Source organism: Halichoeres trimaculatus, unplaced genomic scaffold (assembly GCF_033239565.1).
Source record: "Halichoeres trimaculatus isolate MK-OKI-2021-1 unplaced genomic scaffold, fHalTri1.1 fHalTri1_scaffold_4, whole genome shotgun sequence".
Lineage (NCBI taxonomy): Eukaryota > Metazoa > Chordata > Actinopteri > Labriformes > Labridae > Halichoeres > Halichoeres trimaculatus.
In genome coordinates, this window is record NW_027437182.1 from 1061563 (window position 1) to 1081775 (window position 20213).

The window sequence follows — 20213 nt, forward strand, 5'->3', positions numbered from 1 at the left end:
GTGTTTTTTTATTTACTTCCGTGATCATTTTTTTTCCCATTTATTTATTAACTTATTAAGTTGATCATTTATTTATTGACTTATTTAGATACTTTGGAGATCAAATTCTTCTTTCCTTTATTTATTTATTTATTTATTCAGGTGATCATTTTTTCAGAAAAAGTTTAGTTTTTTTATTTTGGTGATCTTTTTTTATTTACTTCGGTGATCATTTTGTAAAATTTATCTATTAACTTATTTAGTTGATCAAATTTCTATGTATTTAGTTAGTGATCAAAAATTTATTTTACTCCTTCCAATGGAAAAGTACGGATTGGCATATGTACAGTTGAATAAATAAATAAATATCATATATGCACAGAATATCTAATAAACAAATACTATGAAAGTACAATTAAAATAAAAAAAAAGAATGAACAAAATCAACTATTGTTAAAATATATATCTTTATCTGTATGTATGTTTTTTTATGATTTGGCGCTGTATAAATAAAGATTGATATCTATCTATTTCTGCCCCTGTGACCTGGGTTAGTGTTGGGTGATGGATGTGCGGCTGTGGCTCAGTGGTACGGTTGAATGGGTGAATGAGACACAAGTTATCATCACAGTGACAGAGACAGAGGCTAACTCTGGCTTTGCAGAAACATTTTATTTATATTTTTTAAGGAGACAGACAGAAACAAGTCAACAAAGCAGCTACAAAAAATAAAACAGGCTGTAACGTAGAATTTAACGATAGACTCTGAAATAAATAGTAAAGCAGAGGATTAGCCGGGCTCAGTTTGGTTTGCACTTTAAAGAGTTTGGTTACACGGTGGTTGGAAATCAGTGCAGTCAGAACTTCTCATGTTTTAACAGAAACTGGATCAGTGGGCCTCGTTCTCAGAGCGCTGGATTTACGGCGTGTTCTCCGTGCTCACGCTCGTCTGCGTGGCCGTGGCGTTGGTGTATGTGGGGGCGCTGTATTTGCTCAGGATGGATTTGAACTGCTCCAGCGTGGCGTCGGTTCGAACTCCCGTTGGGTCGAAGTGGGTGCGACTCACCCTGAAGCCGGCCTCGGTCAGGTACTGGAGAAACTTGTTCAGCCTGTGCAGGAAATCAAAACGCCGAGCTGCATCAGATTCTTCGAAGTGCAGAGTTAAAAAATATAAACCTGCACAGAAAAAACTTTACACTCTTCAAGAAGTGAAACACGGCTTATTTTTACGAGGCCTACCCAGATGGCGAGGGCCTGTTTCCACTGACAGCAGTTTTTGCTGAGGCGGCCTCAGAGCGCCTCTCTCTGCGTTAAACGGTTTTTAGTGACTGAAGTTGTCTCGTGTCTCAGGTTGAAGGTGTGTTTTTCCACCTTGTGATGCTAAAAGATGCTGAACTGCATCAGTTCTGGATGGAAACAGGCCCTGATACTTTATCCTGCAGTACAGACAACTAAAACTAGTACTTTAACAGTGAAGTAAGAAGTTTGATGTTAAGAAGCTGTGTTCTCTGGTTTTTGGTGAACTCACAAGTTAAAGAAGCTGTAAAGAATTTAAGTTTATTGTGTTAAATAGTCTTAGTTTTTTCTTGATTATTTTTCTTTTTTATTTATATATATATATATTTTTAACATATTTTAAAAACAATACAGACTAAATTTAACACTTTCCATTTTTCAAAGGTTTTATTTTAAATGTTTTTTAATCAATTTTTATATCATATTTGTTTTATTTTCTTAATTTCTGACAATAAAAATTCATCTTTATTCCTTTATAAAAAAAAACTAAATTTTACATTTTTTAAAATTATTTGTTTGAATTTATATACTTTTATTGTACTGACTAAGACTGTTTTTCTTTATTCCTATCTGTACTGTTTTTTATTATTTCATTCAATTTTTTTATCTATTTTTTTGCTTTTTAATCTTTGAATTTTTTTTATTTTTTATATTCTAATTTGTATTTTTTTTATTTATTTGATATTTTCAGTATATCAATCACCTCATTTCTTTTTTTTCAACAATTTTTTAGTCTACTTTTTTCTTAATTGGCCTTAAATTTATTTTGTATTTTCATGTCTTCCTTTTCTTTCTTTTTATTGTATTGTTTTATTTTTATTTTGCTGTTTGTTTTTTTGTTTTTTTATTTTTGAAGCAGCTTATGAAGTTATTCCACATATTATTAACATTTTAATATTTTTAAATTTATTTTCCTATTTTTTATCCAATGACTAAAAGCTGTTATTGAACATTATTTAACATTTAAAGGCTGAAACCTTAATCAGAGAGTATATAGTTATGGTGAGAAAAGTTACAGCAGGTAAAACTTTTACTTCTCAGTGTTTGATTTAAACCATCCAGACCAAAGAAAACTGATCTGATGATAAACATTAAAAAAGTTTGGGTCTAAAAAATATTTTTTCTTGGTAAAAACAGAAACAGTCAGTTTAAACAGGAGGTTTTTATCAGTTTTCAAAGGAACAAAACATTTCACTCTTCTTGGATTATTAATCAGACGTGTTGAAGGATTTTCTAGTTTTAGGATCTGATGATCTCTGGGTGTAAAGGGCTCAGGCCTGAAGCTGCAGGGCCTCAGGGTGCCCTGATGAGCTGCCCTGCATCAGTCAGGTCTGCTCTGTGCCTCAGCAGCAGCTCTGTGGTCGGAAACGGGCGAGAAGCTTGACGTGCGACTCCAAACCACAGACCAACTGGCTGTCACCAGTTTCTGCTCTGTAACAGTTTTTATCTGAGTTTCAGTTTGAAGGGCCTGAAGTTTGGAGATGGAGGTAAATACTGTGACTCAGGGACTGAGGGGTCACGCTCAGAGCTCACTCACTTGGGCATGTTCATGCCTTTGATGCTGTGGCGGTGGATGCTGTAGTAGAAAGGCGGGTGCTCCAGAGACGCGTCCGACTTCAGCTTCTTCACCACGTTCCCCGACTCCTCCCCGCTCTTTCTCTTTCCTGCTGACGAAAAACCCCAAAAATCTTCAAATGAGAGCAGAGAACACACCCTCAGCAGACACGCGTGTGTGAAACATGTCTCACACACGCGTGTCCGCTGAGGGAGGGGGTTTCTGGGACACAGATCTTTATTTCTACACTTTCAGAAACAGAGACTGAAGTGTTGATAAAGCAGGTTTCCTGTTTGAGAGGAAAGCAGCGCTGCCCTCTGGAGGTCGGCTGAGGAGCTGCAGCTGCTGCTGAGCGCGCTCAGTAAGTCATCACTGCTGATTGTTTTGATCTGCTTTGGGGGAAAGGAATGGATTCTTCTGATTTCAGGCGTCACTTCTGTCTTCTCATATCTTGAAATAAGAATAAAAACATTTTAAAAAGTCTGACCTGACTTGTCGGCGGGCCCGGACTCGTCTCCGCTCTGCAGCGTCTTGATGACGACCCCGCACTCCACTGCAGAGGACGCAGAGCGCTCGGTGAGCACAGGCGGGGTGACAGAAAGAGGCGAGTGCGTCAGGACGTTTGTCTTACCCTGGTTGGTGAGCGCAGATGGCCCGTGGACGAAGGACTTGAGCGTGGTGCACTCGGACTCACAGATCAGCGTTTTGACCAGCGGCTGGATGTCGTCCATGCTGTGCTGCACGGCGGCGGACAGCATCCCCCTCAGGAAGCCCGTGTTGAAGAGCGGGCCGCACCTGCGTGAGTTTGTGACGAGGAAAACATTTTCAGGAAGACGTCAGCGTCTGACAGATTGACGTCAGCAGACTGAGCTTTAAGGAGGACGGCGTTTTACCACAGAGGGCCGAGGTGCACCGCCGTTTTCCCAGGAAGACTCCCGTGACAGTTACAGGGCAGCGTGTCTGCACCACCCCCACACACACACACACACACACACACACACACACACACACACACACACACACACACACACACACACACACACACACACACACACACACACACACACACACGATATAATTAATCACATTTAAAAGGTCATTTCTTGCATTAAGTGGCAATTAACCATATTTTTAATCTCAATTTAACACAATTAATCCCAATTTATCACATTCAATTGCAACTGATCATAATATGTTACATTCTAATGGTAATTTTTCACAATTAATCGCAAAAAGTTCACATTTTAATCACATTAAGATAAAAATTCAACACACAGAAATGCATTTTGGTCACCATTTTTGAAACTTAAGCACATTTTATTGTGATATATCATAATCTGTCAGTTATAATGGCGTTTTATTGCATTTGTAATAATAAATTAAATTTTTAATCATATTCATTCACACTTTCTTGGAGTTAATTGGGGAATAAATGTAACTAGTCTTATTGTAATCACATTATTCACACTTTTTTGCAACATTTTGAAGGCCAATTCTATAATTTTCTTCCAATAAATCACAATAAATTTAATCTTAATCTCATCTAAATCTCAATAATCACTTTTAATCACAATTAAAGATAAAGATAAAAACATAAAAAAGATAAAAAATACTTAATTAATCCCAAAAGGGAAATTCATTTGGTTTGTAGCTCATCTTCCAAATATTAAAGAATTGAAGACTCTAGTGGCTGCAGGGAGGAATTAATTAATTAATTAATCTCAGTTTATAAAATTTAATTGCAACTGATAAAAAAAAAAAATGCATTCTAATGGTAATTGTTCAAAATAAATCACAAAAAAAAATCACATTTTAATCACATTTAAATAGAAATTCAACACATTTTAATTTCATTTCTGTCACCATTTCTTAAAAAATTAAGCACATTTTATTGCAATATATCATAATCTAACATGTTATAAGGGCAATTTATTGCAATAACTCACATTTTAACCACATTCTGTACCCGAATAATCACATTTTATTCCAGTTTTATTAAAAAAATTTATTCTAATCATAATCAATCAGACTCAATTGAAAATAATTGCAACTAATTGTATTTTATTCTCAAGTATTCACGCTTTTTTGCAAAGTTTTGATGGCCATTTCTATAATTTTCTTCCAATAAATCAAAATAAATTGTATGTTAATCTCATTTATATTTCAATAATCACTTCTCAACTTCATTGTACACACAATTCATTACAATTAACCACCTTTTTGTGACAATCTATCATATATTATCACATTTGATAGGCAACCTTTGACAATTAATCACATTTTAATTGCTATTTATCACAATTAATCTCAGTTTATAACGTTTAATTGTAATTAATCATAATAAATTGCATTCCTAATGCAATTTATTTCATTTATTTGCCAAAAAATCTAATTTTAATTCCATTTCATTACCAAATTGACACATTAAAATTGCATTTTAGTCACCTTTTTTTTTTTAAATATAACCAATCTGTTTTGCTTTACCATTATCTATCATACTTTAATTAGTATTTGTTTTATTTAATCACAGTTAATCACATTTGAATCACATTCTCAAAAACTATCACAATTAATTATATAAATTAATTGTATTTTTTTCATAATTAATCATACTTCATTGAATATTATTTATCAAAGTATTTACAATAAATTGCGATTTATTCTTATTGATTTGATTATTTTCACAGTTAATCATGTTTAATGGCAGTAAATCACATTTTATCATGATTATGTTTATTCAAACTTCATTTCAAGTCATGATCATTTATTTGCATTTTAATGGGAGTATTTTACTTTTTTGCAATTAATCACATTTTGATTGCAATTAATCATTTTTTTTTTTTTTTGGCAATGTCTCACATTTGATAGAAATTGATCAGTTATTTATTTCTTTCTTATTTTGATCACATGACCACCTCTAACAGGCTTTGACTCGATGAGCAGTAAATGTGTTTTTGTCTCTGACGGTATTAAACTAAACGTGTGGTGAAGCGTGTGACGCAGGGACTCACCGTCCATCATGTTTCCCAGTTTCAGGAAAACCCTCTCCTCACACCACTGGCAGTGCACCAGTTTCCGCAGCTTCTTCGCCGACTCGTCGGCCTGCGTCGGCCCCCGGAGGACTCTGACCACCACCAGGACGAAATGCTCCAACGCCACCGACAGCAGCACCTCGATGCCTTTGTTACAGCGAGCTGCGGCTCTGAAACACACGGTGAGACAGAGGGATCGTCCTCTCAGCTTCGGCTTCAGACGGGTTTAAAAAAGGCGGAGCTTCACCTACCTGGCCACCGTCGCCACCACCATGCGAGCGGCCAGCTCTTTGTAGTACTCTGTGCGGACGATGTGGCAGCCGTAGTGCCGCAGGGTGACGTTCGGGGACTTGGAGTAGAGCGAGCCGGTGTCTGTGGACGTCACGGAGAGGATGCCCAGGTTTCGGATGTTCCTGAAGGCGGCGTCCAGGTAGTTGACGGCGGTCCCGTACGGGTCCAGGTGACTGAAAGGTTCAGGACGTGAAGAGCTGAGGACATGTTTCATTTCTGAAAAGGTAAGAAAACTGAAGCCTGCTGCTTACATGTAGTCAAAGGGCCGCAGGTGCATGATGACGTTAGCGTCCATCTTGGCGACCTCCACCGTAGCGATAGCCGCCCCCTTGGCCTCAGCTCCGGCCCCGTCGGGCCCCCTGGGGCCTCGCGAGCCTCCGTCCACACGGATGTTGTTGAGCTCACAGTTTTCTTTGATCATCTTGACGCAGGTGTCGCTGATGTCGGTTATGGTGACCTTAACGGCGGCGCGGAGGTGCTTCGCCCACTGGAGGCCCATGATCCCTGAGAGACGGACAGAGGGACAGAGGATCAAACACCTGGGAGGACTCAGGCAGAGGAACCAGGAACACCTGCTCCATCGCTGCAGAACAACACCTCATCTTTCATCGATGGCGTTCCTCACCTGTGGCGCCGAAAGCGTCCAGACACTCCAGCGGTTTCCTCTCCTCGGCCAGGACGGCCAGCGAGCAGAACACCAGCTGCCTGAAACACAAACGGATCCTGCTTCAGTGGAAGATCAGGGCTAAAACTCAGCGCAGGTGTGAGCGGAGGAGGAGGAGGAGGAGCTCTCACCTGTTGGTCTTCATCTTGCGGTTGAAGTAGGTGTCGCTCTTCTGTGGCGTGGTGTGGTTTGGGAGGAGCTGCACGTTGGTCCCCAGTTCTTTCATGATCTCGAAGGCCTGACCGGACGGCGCTGTGGAGGAACCACATAAGAGCAGCGTTAGACACATGTCTGTGGAGGCAGGATTAGCTCCTCCTCCTCCTCCTCTTCCTCGGTGTTTAAGTACCGGGCTCTTCCAGCGCCACGTCGGAGCTGCCGGAGTAGCTGGCCTCGGTCTCTCCTTTGTTGACGTGTCGCTTCAGGTGGCTGATCATGTCGGTCTTCCTGGCGATGGTGACCGAGCAGACCACACAGTGGTAGTGAGCCACATGTCTCCCCGGGGCCTGGGCGGGACAGCGAGGAAACAGGAGTTTAACGACAGGAACGTCAGGGTTTGGCGGCGAGGCGAGACAAACAGACGCATCGATATTGTTTTAACTTTCACCAAGAGGAGGACAAAAAGATAGAGAGCTGATAAAATGTTTATGATACAGGTGAAGATTAAGTTTAACCAGAATCCTACAAAGTGTCTGAGATTGTAGTTCCTGTTTTGGCCACAGGAGGCTGTAACATGCTGGTATCTATAGAAAGAGAATGAGTGTTGTGCTTTTTTAGCCTTGATTTGTCCCTCTTGTGCCCCCATAGTATCATTACAGTAATTGGAAGTAAAATACAACTTCTGTACTTCCACTGCGGTAGATGGCGCCAAAGAGCTACTACACTGTATGTTGCCAGTAGACTGTATAACAAATATTATGTCAAAGTATATTTAAAATATTTAACTTCAAAACCTGATAGTGTGGGTTTTAGATATCAATATTTTCCTTTGACTTTTTAATTTTGAGTAATATTTTGGTTTTCATTAGCATCATTTCTATTTTTTTCTTAGTTAATTGTGTTAATATTGCAACATATCACAGTTTTGTGGTATTGTTATATATTGTGATACTATCGTAATGAGAGATTCTTGCCAATACCTACGCCTACTAGTCATGTCGTCATTTCCTGTCAATGGTACAAAATGATGCTTCCACACTGGGCCTGAACCAGACTGTGGCCCCGTGTGGTCCAGACCGACAGCGCCTCTTTCGGTCAGACCGATGTCCAGCTGTTTGGTCCAGACCAGGGTCTGAAAGTCCAGACCAAACAGCAGTGGAGGTCTGATGTTAAAGTCCTGGTTCTTGTTCTTAAAGCTCTACACGGCCTTTATGCTGCAGCTCCATCAATGAGGTTCTAGAATGTTCATCATCAAGCACAGAGAGCTTTCTGTCTTTGTGATGTCACTACATTCTGCCCTGATGATGTCACAAACATTCTGCCCTGATGATGTCACTACATTCTGCCCTGATGATGTCACTACATTCTAGAACTCTCTGATCTCTCTGAGTGTTTTTAAAGCAAACTACAGACCCTTCGCTTTTTAACCTGGAGTCAAATCTTTCAGCCTCCGACTGTTTTATCAAAATCAGTTTTTAATTTTTATTGATCAAATTTATATTTATCCTATTTTTTATTATATAAGTCTTTATTCTGTCCCTCTCTTGCCTCCTTTACATCTTAAATCGTGTTTGGTTGGACCGAGGTCCACTGAAAATTTTGGTTCAAACCACACAAGACAGTCTGAGGAGTCCGGACCAAACAACAGTGGTATGAAAGCCCCCCTAAGGTAAAAAAAAAAAAACGTCACACAAAGACACCTCACACACTCAATCCAATTCAATTGGCACATACAGGCACAGGCACAGACACACTCATCACTTTAACATTGCCCAAAATTATAGAAAGTGTGATGTCACAAGTAGCCTACGGTGTCTCTGAAAAGTCAAACTACCCTGGAAACTTGTTGGGTGGATGTGAAAAGTCGCAAAAAATGAACCTGTCCCATAAAAAAAAATGACAGATGAAAGTTTCGGCGTCAGTGGTAAAACATGATTGACACAACATGAGATCAAATTTCTTTTTTAAGGTGAATCAATAACAAACGAATAAAACAGACTCAGTGTGCAAAGACTTAACGAACTGATGCTCTTCAGCCTCCGTCAGAGGCTCAGTGGGTGTTTGGTCTCTCACCTGGTCTCCACTGAGGCTGGGCTTCAGGTTTCTGCAGGGCAGGTGACAGATACACATCCTCTGGCCTGTTCAGGGTGCAAAAAGAGAGCCATGAGGGTTTATCAAGACTTTCACCTGTAGCTGGTCTCAACGTGCCCTGGTCTGGAAATCACCGTCTTAGTGAACTGGACTTTGTGGATACTCCAGTTAAACCTGTTCTGATGCTTCAGGCCTTGGATTCTGGCCTTAAACTGCTTAATTTACAACAGCAAACATCCAAACTTCTCAAAAGTGTATTTACAGCTTCGACAAGCTTTAGAGTTTGTCCACAGGGGGGCGCCTCAGTCAAAACATCAGCAGAAAACAGATGCTAACTGATAGAGTTTTACAGCATGTGTCGTTAACCGTGTGTCGAGTTAATTCAGCAAATAATAAGCTGTAAAATCTGTGATTCATGTTGTGGGGTAGTTAAATTATGGGCCACGTGTTTGAGCGTCTTACCTTCAAACTCCACGTAGACCTTCCAGTGGAGGTTCTGCAGGTGGCGCCGCAGCTTGTGGCTGTAACAGGCTTTGAACTTTTCCTCAGGACACAGAGGACACGACTTACGACCCGCTGATGAGGCAAACGCAAAATCAAGAAGGCATTAGACGGCCTGAGAGGTTTCGTTGAGTGTTTTGAATTATAAGTTACTGTAAACATCGAGATAAGTAAGTTTGCTCAAATAAATAACTTCCCAAAAGACCAAAAACTCACCGCCGTTAAGGTCCACCAGCATCTCCAGCCCCTCCAGTTTGGTCTGTATGGAGATGTGTCTCTCTGTTTGGACAACGAGACATTGGGTGAGTGAGTGAATGAGTGAGTGACCACAGCAGGCATGAAGCCGACAGCTTCCTCTGTAAACACTAACAGCTTCTCATCAATCACCTGCAGTCGTGGTCGAAGGTTTGGAGTCGCTGTCTGGAGTCGCTTCATCTTTGATGGTTAGTCCTGCAGCTGAAGGAGCAACTCCACCAACTCCACCTTCACAGAGAAACAGAGGGAGACGTTTTAAAGCAGGGGTGATCAGACTGAGCATGTGCAGATTTTCAAACCTCTACGTGTTCGTCTGTAAAAACGCTCTGTTCTAACAACAGCACCAGATCTTCACCAGATAGGCTGAAACGATGAGGTCATCACTAGTTTATGACACATTGGAGGGTGAGCCTCAAACATCAAGGTCTAGCCAATCAGAGGGAAGGGGGTTGGTGGAGTGGGGAGCCTTAAAGAGACAGCAGCTGAAACCAAGTGTTTCAGACAGAGGCTGATTTAAGGGTTTACTAAAGCCCCATTCCCACCAAGTGGTCCGGATCAGTACAGTTTGGAGTTAAGTGATAGTGTGACAGCACAGCAGTGCCACACAGTGTGCCCTGTTAATAAATCCAACAAAGAAGAAAAACGCAAAACAGTAAACAAAGAGCAATGATGAAGACATCCAGGGATTTGTCTTCTTTGTGATCGGCATGTGGCTCTTTGTTAGAAATACAGCAGCCGCTGGCACACAGGAAGTGACCATTCTTTCCACCAATCAACAGACTGCAGTGTTTCTAGCTCCACCTTCAGGAGTCAGATCAGTATGTCTGGTACCCCAACAGAAGGGAACCAGAAAGTGGGACGGTACAGGTCGGTAATTTAGGGACCTGTCCTGGTTTTAGTCACAGGAAACGCCACAAATTGCGTGCCATACTGGAACGAACTGAAATGAACCCGAGTTTAAAAAAGCAGAGCAGAAAAACAGATTTATTTGAGCTGTTACTTGGGCTCCAGGATGACGGAATAGAGACTAAAAAAAAGCACACTACCCCCTCTTTAATGTCGAAAAGGTTGGACTTCTACTGGTGTAGAAAACAGATATGATTTAGTTAATAATAATTATAATGAAGCAATCAAAGCTGGTTAAAAAGCTAAGGGTCTGTAGTTTGCTTTAAAATCACTCAGAGAGATCAGAGAGTTCCAGAATGTAGTGACATCATCAGGGCAGAATGTAGTGACATCACAAAGACAGAAAGCTCTCTGTGCTTGATGATGAACATTCTAGAACTTACTAGGACTTTAACATCAGTTCTTAAAGAGACAGGAGCCAGAGCAGAGACTGGAGGAGGAGAGAAGACTTTAACTAAACACCAGAGAGAGAAACAGAGAGGTTTACTGAGCTGGGACAAAATAAAGACTGAAAAAAAAGACAACACTCTCTCTTTAACTTCAGCTTCCATGTAGCGACTTCCACTATAGAGCCATGTTAGTTTCAGAATTTTCTCTTTTTTAATGTTTATTGTAGAAGTGGTGGCAAAGCATCAATAGTAACTGACTAGGAAGGAAAACTTGTGAAAATAAATGAATAAATAAATAAAGCATCCACATATGCGGACATTACATTTCCACCTCTCAGACCCATTCTTTGTTTTCTAAAACTATGACCAGTTAGCCAAATTTAGGGGCACTGCCCACGTCATCTTTTGGTGATATCACAGCATTATATCCATTTTAGTGAAAAAACACCAACATATTTAAGTACAATAACACTAATAACAAACAACTAATAGAAAATTTATAATAAAAAAATCGAAATTCCTGTACAACGACCAAGTTTAGTTGTTATAGATATTCAGTCTCACTTATCCTAAGTAGCCAGGTGAATTACAAAATGCACACCTGCCAAAAGCTCGGGTTTAAGAGGACAAATAGAGTAGAAATCCACAGAGAATCCAGAAATACTTCATAAACTGTGTTATATTTTGTAGAATATATCAGGAATATGATAACCAGGTGGAATTACAAAAACTGTCCCATTATAACTAAAACGTTAACGCGTTAAAGCGTTAAAGCGTTAAAGCCCTCTGTTCTCTGAGTATCAGCCAAAGGTTGGTGGCTGTTTTGTTCCTTTCTTTAACTCATACAAACATGGAGAGGATGGCGGTTTTGTGGACCTCCATCAGGCTGGTGTAAACCTGTGAATAAACCGGAGACAAACGGACTGTTGATGTCCAAACTGAGCGACTCCAGGGTCCTGTAGTGCAGCTCCGCGGTGAGACCCTGCCAATCGAAACTGTTAGTGCACCGCAAGTGAAACTGTGCGGTAAAATAAAGGCACAGAGACGGGACACCGATGTAGACAGCTGCGAACAACGGAGGTGAAGCTAATGCTAACGAGCAGCCGCTCACGCTCCTCTTATTGTTGACTGTTTAGGTCCTCTGGTGGAGCTCCGTGGTGAGGCCCTTGTTTAGTTCGGCACTTAGAAAGTCCAATTAGCGAAGAATTAACTGCACGTAGCTGAATGCTAACACACCAGGATTATCCCTCCTTTGAACCGTCATGTAATGAGGGTTGAAGCGACACGCTGTGAGACTTTACATACGTTTGATATCGACGTCCTCCTGGTGAAGCTGGGAAGCGTCTGCCTCTGTGAGCTCGGCCATTACTACTACAGGAGCATACGCAGGAAGAGTTCTTCCATGCGTACGTTACGTAAAATGCGCAGCTTTAGCACGTAGATTCAACAGCTGTTGTTACGTAAGAGTGAGGAAACGTAAACAGAGCGAACAGTAACCAGGTTCTACCAGTAGGTGGCAGTAGAGCCTAATGCTGCCGTCCCAACGAAAACAAACACTCAACATGTGAAAGATATGAAAGATGACGTCTTTTCAGCTCAGTATATATAAAATAATAATAACAAACACTTTCAGAGGGATTCAGAAGGCTCTTTTTAGGGTCCTCGGCCTGAGCCAGGGCACCTTCTAGCAGGGCTAGAAGGTGCCCTCGGCCGAAGGCCGAGGGCACTATTGTTCCTGCTGCGTTTCTTTTTTCTTCTTCCCTCCTCCAGTGAATCGCTTATTAGAACCCCTAAACATGCTCAAAAACTCACCAAAATTGGCACGCATGTTCTATGCGCCCAAAATTTTCGTTTGATACCAAACATGACCCCCGACATCCCATAATAATCTCTCTAGAGCCAAAAAACCTCTAAAAACCACTCTTAAACACACAAAAATGGCTCTAGCTCGGTCCAGGAATGTCGTAGAGAGATGAAACCAACATCAAAACGTTCGTCTCATTGAGACGCACAAAAAATATAGGAGGTATTTTCGCGTAGCTCCAACAGGAAGCCGGCAATTTGCCCGCCAAAATAAGAGTTTTCTGAAATTTAAGCCTCTCTACAAAATTTAACTTGTCAATAACCAAAAATGGTACCGGCATGAAAATTGGCTCACATGACAGACCAGACCCTGTTCTACAAAAGTTGTGGGGGAATTCGTTGTTTCGGGCCCTGTTTTCGAATGGCGAGCCCTCAAAGTCGCCGACCACGCAATGTTAACAGATGGGAGAGCAGCCCTCGCTGAGCAGTTGGGCCTCTAGACAAAAAAGTAAAAGTCGCACAGCTTTAAAAATGACATGGTTGGATTCCTCGCGGAATTTCATATAAGATATGTATATTTTGACACAGATTAGGTCCACATTCTGGCCTACAGGATTACAAGTTTGTCATTTGGGAATCTCATCTGTGATGTTGTCACACACTGATTAGGAGCTCCACACAGCTGGTCACATGACTCAGCAGAGGAAACAAAGACTCTCTCCTCCATTAAAGTGCTTATTAGACCCCCTCAACATGCTCAAAAACTCACCAAAATTGGCACACACATTTCAAGCATCAAACTCTTCAATAAAATACCAAAAATCCCATAATATGCTCTCTGTCCACATCTACAACATTCAAACAGCCATAGCAGCCTGGAGGAATGTCCTAGACAGATTAAACCAACGTCAAAATGTTCATCTCATTGAGATAAAAAAAAATACACCGACACCCTGACCTTTCCCAGACAGGAAGTTGGCTATTTCTCTTCAGCATAGCAGAGGATACGTTGCCATGGTATCAACTGACTCCCTGACATCCCATAATATTCTCTCAGAGCCATTAGGCTCACTTTCACCCTATGCACACCTAAACAGCCCTAACTGGGGCTAGGAATGTCCTAGAGAGATGAAACCACCACCAAAATGTTCGTCTTATTCTGTTGGACACAGTGGGGCCAATACCATGATAGTAGGGCAAAACCGGCATGAGCCCCGAGGACCCGTCTAACGCTGCTTGCAGCTTTAATTATTTTCTGTTCCTGCACAAGAAAAGAAGTTTGTTTATTTATTTTTATTTTTATTTTTTTAATGATTTGATTGATGTTATTGTTGTTTTATCCTGTACAGTGTCCTTGGGTGTTTTAAAGGCGCTTTTACATAAAATGTATTATTATTATTATTATTATTATTATTATTATTATTATTATTATTATTATTATTTGAGTGATTAATATATTTAGGCACATATATTCACGTTTTCTCCATAATTTTTATTATTTTAAATATTTTTTTTTACAAACACATGCGTTATTTGTTATCACCATTTTACATACATGTATTTAGAGTTATAGATTTATGTGTTGTTGTGTCACATGTTCTACTCCTGAAAATATCAACATCATACAGCTGTGAGAAGATCTCTACATGAGCTCAGCATTTTTTTTTCTTTAAAAACACCTCCTTTGATTAATCATATATGGTAAGCCCTTTTAACATTTAACAGCTACATTTAACTCTCTGGAATTAACATAGATATCAACAAAATCATTATGACTTGTCAAAAATACAGTTGGAGATATCTGTAACTCAGTTTCCACTAGTTCAAACTGAGTTACAGATATCTGCAATGACTCCTTGAAAGCTGCCCTTCACCTCGTCACCATCCTAAATATCACTTGCAGATATCTCTGATTCAGTTTGGACTATCCAGAATTACAGTTAGAGATATCTTAAATGTGATTTTGACTGTCAGAAATGTGTTCATGACACTGCACGTGCGAGGCTTCCCATTGGATACTGACCCAAACAAACTGGAGGAGAGAAGAGAAAAAATCATTATAACAGTTTTCTGAGCAGAAGAAATGGAGATTGCTGTCATCGACAAGATATTTAGAAAATGCCATGAAATAAAACAAATTTATAATCAGGGACTTTGTGGGAACAAGAGCTACGTTCACTGCAGCAAGCCCCTCCTCCTTTACCTGTCATAACTTTGTCATCATTACAGATATCTGCAACATCAATTCCCCTAGTCCAAACTCTGTTTCAAGATATCTGTAATCACATTTTGACGAGTCAAAATAAAAGTTTAAGATATCTCGAATTTGAGATATCTCTAACCACAATTAATTTAAAGATATCTGTAACTTGATTATAGATATCTGCAACTAAATTATGGCTATCCATAAATCTAGTTGCAGATATCTACAAATTCATTATGACTAGGCGTAATTCCAGTTCAAGATATCTATAACAGCATTTTGACTAGTTAAAATGTGATTAAAGATATCTATAAATGCTATTATAGATATCTTTAATGGAAGGGGGTTGAAGATATCTTGATTTGGAATTGTGACTAGCCAGAATGACATTGTAGATATCTGCAACTAGATTTATGGAGAGTCATAATCTAGTTGCAGGTATCCACATCTCACATTGTGGTTATCCATAACTGAATTTAAGGTATCTGTAATGAGAAACCCCACACACATGAATGGGGAGAGGGGTGTGATTTTTCCTAGGAGGAATTAAGTTGTGGATATCTGAAATGTTTAATTTAACCAGGAAGAATTGAACTGCAGATATCAGTATTACATATCCAGACTAGCTAGTACATGTTGAAAGGGCTTTCCATAAATCATGTGTGTTTTGAGTTTCGTTTCAGACAGATAAGAGGCTTCTAGTCTTCATTCCAAGAAAACGAAAGTTAGAACACCGGGGAGAGGCGCGCGTCCGTGGCGCTCTGTTCGCGCGAAGCTGCTCGCTCGACAGTCACCCGGAAGTCTGTTTCCGCCAGGTCAACAAAGGCAATAGTGCTCCCCTATTTTTTCAATAACAAATGGATGTTTTCTTAATAAAGCAATAAAACTACTTGCCTAAACAACAACAACAACAACAACAACAAAAATCGTTTTAGGGCTTTCTTATTTTTTTGTTTATGTATTTTTTTCTGCAATTTCGATGTACTTGTTGCAATGACAAATGAAGTTTTATGTAGCCTATAACTATTATTATGATTTTTTATTTTCAGTCAGAGCAGCAGAAAAAAGGACAATTCATACCCACATTACAGACTCTACAAGCATTATGGTTTTTCAAAGTAAACTAAAATTAATTATAACAACAATCATGTCTTCACCTGATTCTCCTCTGAATGTCCCTTTTTAAACGAATCAGTCTTTTGTACCCGGAAGTGATGTGTGGTATATATTCTTGATCATCGTTTCATTCATCATCGGCCTCGCTAATATCATGAAGTCAGTTGTACAGAGGTTCCACAGCTGTTCGGCTTCACTTCGATCCTGCCGCGCGGCAGTGCTGCAGCGACGTCGCGTGTGTTCGCTTCGCAGAACGCCCCGCCCCGAGGTTCTGTTGGAGCACAGTGACGTCTTTATAACAGCGTGCGCGGGAACGTCGTGTTATTACGTTCCAGACTTTCAAGCTGCAGCAGCTCGGACCAGGATCAGAACTTAAGAGACAACGAGGGAGGGAAGGAAACAGCTGAATCATGAGGTGAGGATTCAACGCTGCGTTGTTTAAGCGGCGGATTGTTCTGAGCACAGATGATTTCTCTCTGATTGTTTTCTCCCTTCTGTGCTCATTTCTTTCTTTAACTTTGAGTGTTTCCAGATACCTCTCTCCAGCTGACATGTTCTGTTTTGACTGTTTCCAGTAAACTGAAATGATTTATAAACTGTCAGATTCTGTTTTATCGTTTCACACAGCTCCTAAAGTCACATACCAAACATTACAGGAGCAGAGGGGAGAGCTGCGCTTATCGGGGTCTGCCTCATAGACAGGGGCGTAGCTACAAGTAGGCAAACACAGGCAGTTGCCTGGGGCCCCAAGATTCCCAGAGCCCCCCAAAGCATCTCTTAAAAACTGATTTGTGAAGTTCTCTTCAACTGAAAGCATTTCTTTTTTCTAAATCTTACTTCAACTGCTTCAAAATCCATCAGAGGCTTAATCTGTAATGATGGTTTTGGCTCCTCCCCCTCCCTTCTTATTCAATGGGCTATTCCATGTTACAACACATCTGAACATTTGATTCAGGAAGAAAGTGGTAAAAACACTTTTTCACTTTTTTTCTTATTTTCAACCAAGTGTGAAATCAAACCAATGTTGCTCTGAGATCTGAGATAAACATATCAGACTTTTAGGATTTTAAGGACTTTATCTAGCCCAGGAAACAGGATCATTTTCTCTAAATCAAACTTTTTGAGTTGGTGATAAACATTATTGTACAAAATCTCTTTTTTGGAAACATAACTCACTGGACAGGGGGTCAAATAAAAATACATTCACTTTAAAATAATAGTACCAAAAAGTATGGTAACTGTAAATATCACCTCTTTCAGTAGATTTTTTTCCAGTTTGATGTTGTGCTTGATATTTACATATTTTTTCTTCACTAAATTATTTTTTTCAATATTTACCTATTGTAATGTTTTTCACTTCATCCTTTCTTGTTTGTTCCTGTTACTCTGTAAATTCCCCACTGTGGGACAAATAAGCTTCAATTGACCATAAAAGATTTCAAATCCAGGACAAAGTGGACTAAATGATGGATTCACTTTTTTCTAAATCAAACTAAAGTACAGAACTTGAGGAAATGCATTTAGTTGCGTTAAGTTAGCATGTACAAGATTAGCACTGTCTCATGCCTTGATTCTGGGAAAGAGACAGTGGACCCAGGGAAGGCCAGTCTAGCTCTGAGGAAGAGGAGTTACAAGGACGTGGAGGGCCCCATTGACTGGATTTGCCCTGGGCCCCCAAACCACTAAATACGCCCCTGGAAAGACACACGCTCATGTTGATATATAACAATAAAATAAGAGCATGAAATAATAATCCTGTTATAAAGATAATGGTTATGATGGGCGGTGGTATGCTGTGTGATGTTAAGAGGACTCAGATCATGGTTTCTGTTGTTGTTATCCTCAGTAAAGCCTCCAAGGCTGCGAAGAAGCTCCTGGCCAAGCTGAACGCGCTGCAGTGCCACTTCACCTGGAGTCTGGACCCCAAAGAGTCCAAACTTCTGCGTCTCAGAGACAAGCTGGAGGACGTGGGCTCGGAGGAAGGGAACAGGTGGCTGGGTCACATCTACAACCTGCGGGGGTTCATTCAGCACAAGCTGGGGCTCCATGACGACGCTCAGAGGTTGTTCAACCAGGCTGCAGAGGCTTTCCACAGGATGAGACCTGCAGACCAGGGTCCCTGGTTGGTGGTGAACTACGGGAACCTGGCCTGGCTGCACCACCACCTGGGAGACCAGGAGCAGAGTCAGGCTTACCTCTCACAGGTTGATGCCCTGATGGAAAAATACCCACCTCCATCCCAGGGGGAGCTCCACGCAGAGGTCTGCGCTGAGAAAGCCTGGACCCTGATGAAGTTTGGCGAGAAGAAGAAGGAGGAGGCGGCAGAGTGCTTCGAGAAAGCCGTCAGCATGCGGCCGGACATGGTGGAGTGGAACTCAAGCCACATTATCGGGTTGGTGCAGGTCCACAAGCACAGCTCCAGGGGGGTGGAGACCGACCTCCTGAGGAGGATGAGGCAGGCGAAGGACCAGGATCCTGAGAACCTGTACCTGGCTGCTCTCTACCTCATGCATCTGGGTAGGAGAGGTGAGGAAGTGGCAGAAAAAGCTCGTCAGCTCGGAGGACAGATCCTGAGACGTCCCGTCAGCAGCTACAGCGGCATAAAGCCCATACTCAGAGTCTACTCGCAGCACGTGCCCATCGACGAGGCCGTGGATTTGGCAGAGGAGGCTCTGAAGAAACACCCGGAGGAGCGTTACCTGAAGAGGTGCGCCGCGCTGTGCTACAAATGGAAGATCCTGTTTCACCGGGACAGCTGCCCTCGACCGGGCATGATGGACCGAGCCATCAGCCTGCACCGAGAGGTCATTTCTCTTTACCCTCACTCCTCCTTCGTCAAGAAAATGGACCTCGCGAGTATTTACGCAAGATCCACCGGCGGCAAGGCCAAAGCTGAGCAGATTTTCCAGAAACTGCTCCGCGGCGACCTGCAACCTGCAGAAAAACAGGTGCTCTACCACCACTTCGCCAAGCACCTGCACTTCAACAAACAGGACCACCACGGCTCCATCCAGTTCCACATGAGGGCTGCGGGGATACCCGTCAAATCCTTCTACCGAGACGAAAGCATCGCCGCGCTGAGGAAGATAAAAGACACCACCGTCTGGAACCGAAGGTCCAAAGACATCGAGGAGTTTCTGGTTAAGCTGGAAGCGTAGCGTCCTCCAGAAACGGGTCAGTTTCCTTCAGAGGGTCTCTGTAAACACTCAGTCTGGGAGAAAATGGGGACAATCTTTTTTTTACTAAACAGATGTTTTACTTAACCAAGATGATTTCTGTCATTTTAGAAATTTATATTTAACCTGGGAACTTAAAAAAGTTGAACGTTTTGTGTCTGGGATGATTTCAGACTTTTATTTTACCTGATTATTTTAGGTGTTTATCATGAAGAATCAAACTAATGTGAGTTTTCTTTCCTGATTTATCGTCTAATGCTCAAAGTTTTCAAACAGAGTGGCTGTTGATGTGTTTCTCACTGTGTTGATTAAAAACAGCGTTTTACATGTGGTCGTTGTGTTGTTGTGGTGTTTACTGAATGAATTCAGATTGTATAGAAGACGAGAACAGAGAATAGTCCCATTATCTTGATTTGTTAAAGATTGTTTTCTTGTGAAACAAATTCATTTTTTTGGTAATCCCAACATGAAAAAGATTGTTTTAACAAATTAATAGGCGTTAAACGGCAAGGGAGGATTTCCAGAGAAGATGCTGGATGATGAAACACTGAGCCCTGTTACCCTCTAACCCTTAGGGTTCCAGTCCTGTGTATAACCTCTGTTTGGAACCCTAAGCTGAACCCCTTATGACATCATAACCTGCGTGGTTTCCTTGGTGACTCATTCATTTTAAAGGGGATGAATAAAATTTCATATTGTTGAATTTTTTAAAAAGTACTGGAGTCAGACATTTGAGTGGTACAAACACAATTCTCCTGATTCCCCCCGGAACCCTTATGACATCATCAGCTGTGTGGTTT

General features: G+C 41.1%; 2 protein-coding genes across 4 annotated transcripts; one reads left to right on the forward strand and one right to left on the reverse strand.

Annotated features, from left to right (window-relative positions):
- Positions 1–623: 623 nt before the first annotated feature.
- On the reverse strand, positions 624–12550 carry trmt1l (tRNA methyltransferase 1-like). Of its 3 annotated transcripts, none has more exons than XM_074667343.1 (16): positions 12421–12550; positions 9953–10048; positions 9782–9844; positions 9527–9640; positions 9047–9111; positions 7164–7320; positions 6949–7069; positions 6779–6858; positions 6405–6657; positions 6114–6326; positions 5842–6032; positions 3724–3790; positions 3462–3625; positions 3318–3383; positions 2813–2939; positions 625–1088 (listed from the first exon to the last, which is right to left on the reverse strand). In XM_074667343.1, exons 1-16 carry the CDS (start codon positions 12479–12481, stop codon positions 899–901), a joined length of 2028 nt encoding a protein of 675 aa, XP_074523444.1. In that variant the 5' UTR covers positions 12482–12550; the 3' UTR covers positions 625–898. The 3 variants fall into 3 exon arrangements, with proteins under 3 accessions (XP_074523442.1, XP_074523444.1, XP_074523443.1); XM_074667342.1 differs by having other exon boundaries at positions 2813–2942; XM_074667341.1 differs by having other exon boundaries at positions 624–1088; positions 3318–3625.
- Positions 12551–16547: 3997 nt separating this feature from the next.
- LOC141789045 (antiviral innate immune response effector IFIT1-like) lies at positions 16548–19986 on the forward strand. Its single transcript, XM_074668323.1, has 2 exons — positions 16548–16652; positions 18084–19986. The coding sequence occupies exons 1-2, from the start codon at positions 16648–16650 to the stop codon at positions 19393–19395; spliced, it is 1317 nt and encodes a 438-aa protein (XP_074524424.1). The 5' UTR covers positions 16548–16647; the 3' UTR covers positions 19396–19986.
- The last annotated feature ends 227 nt before the right edge of the window (positions 19987–20213 follow it).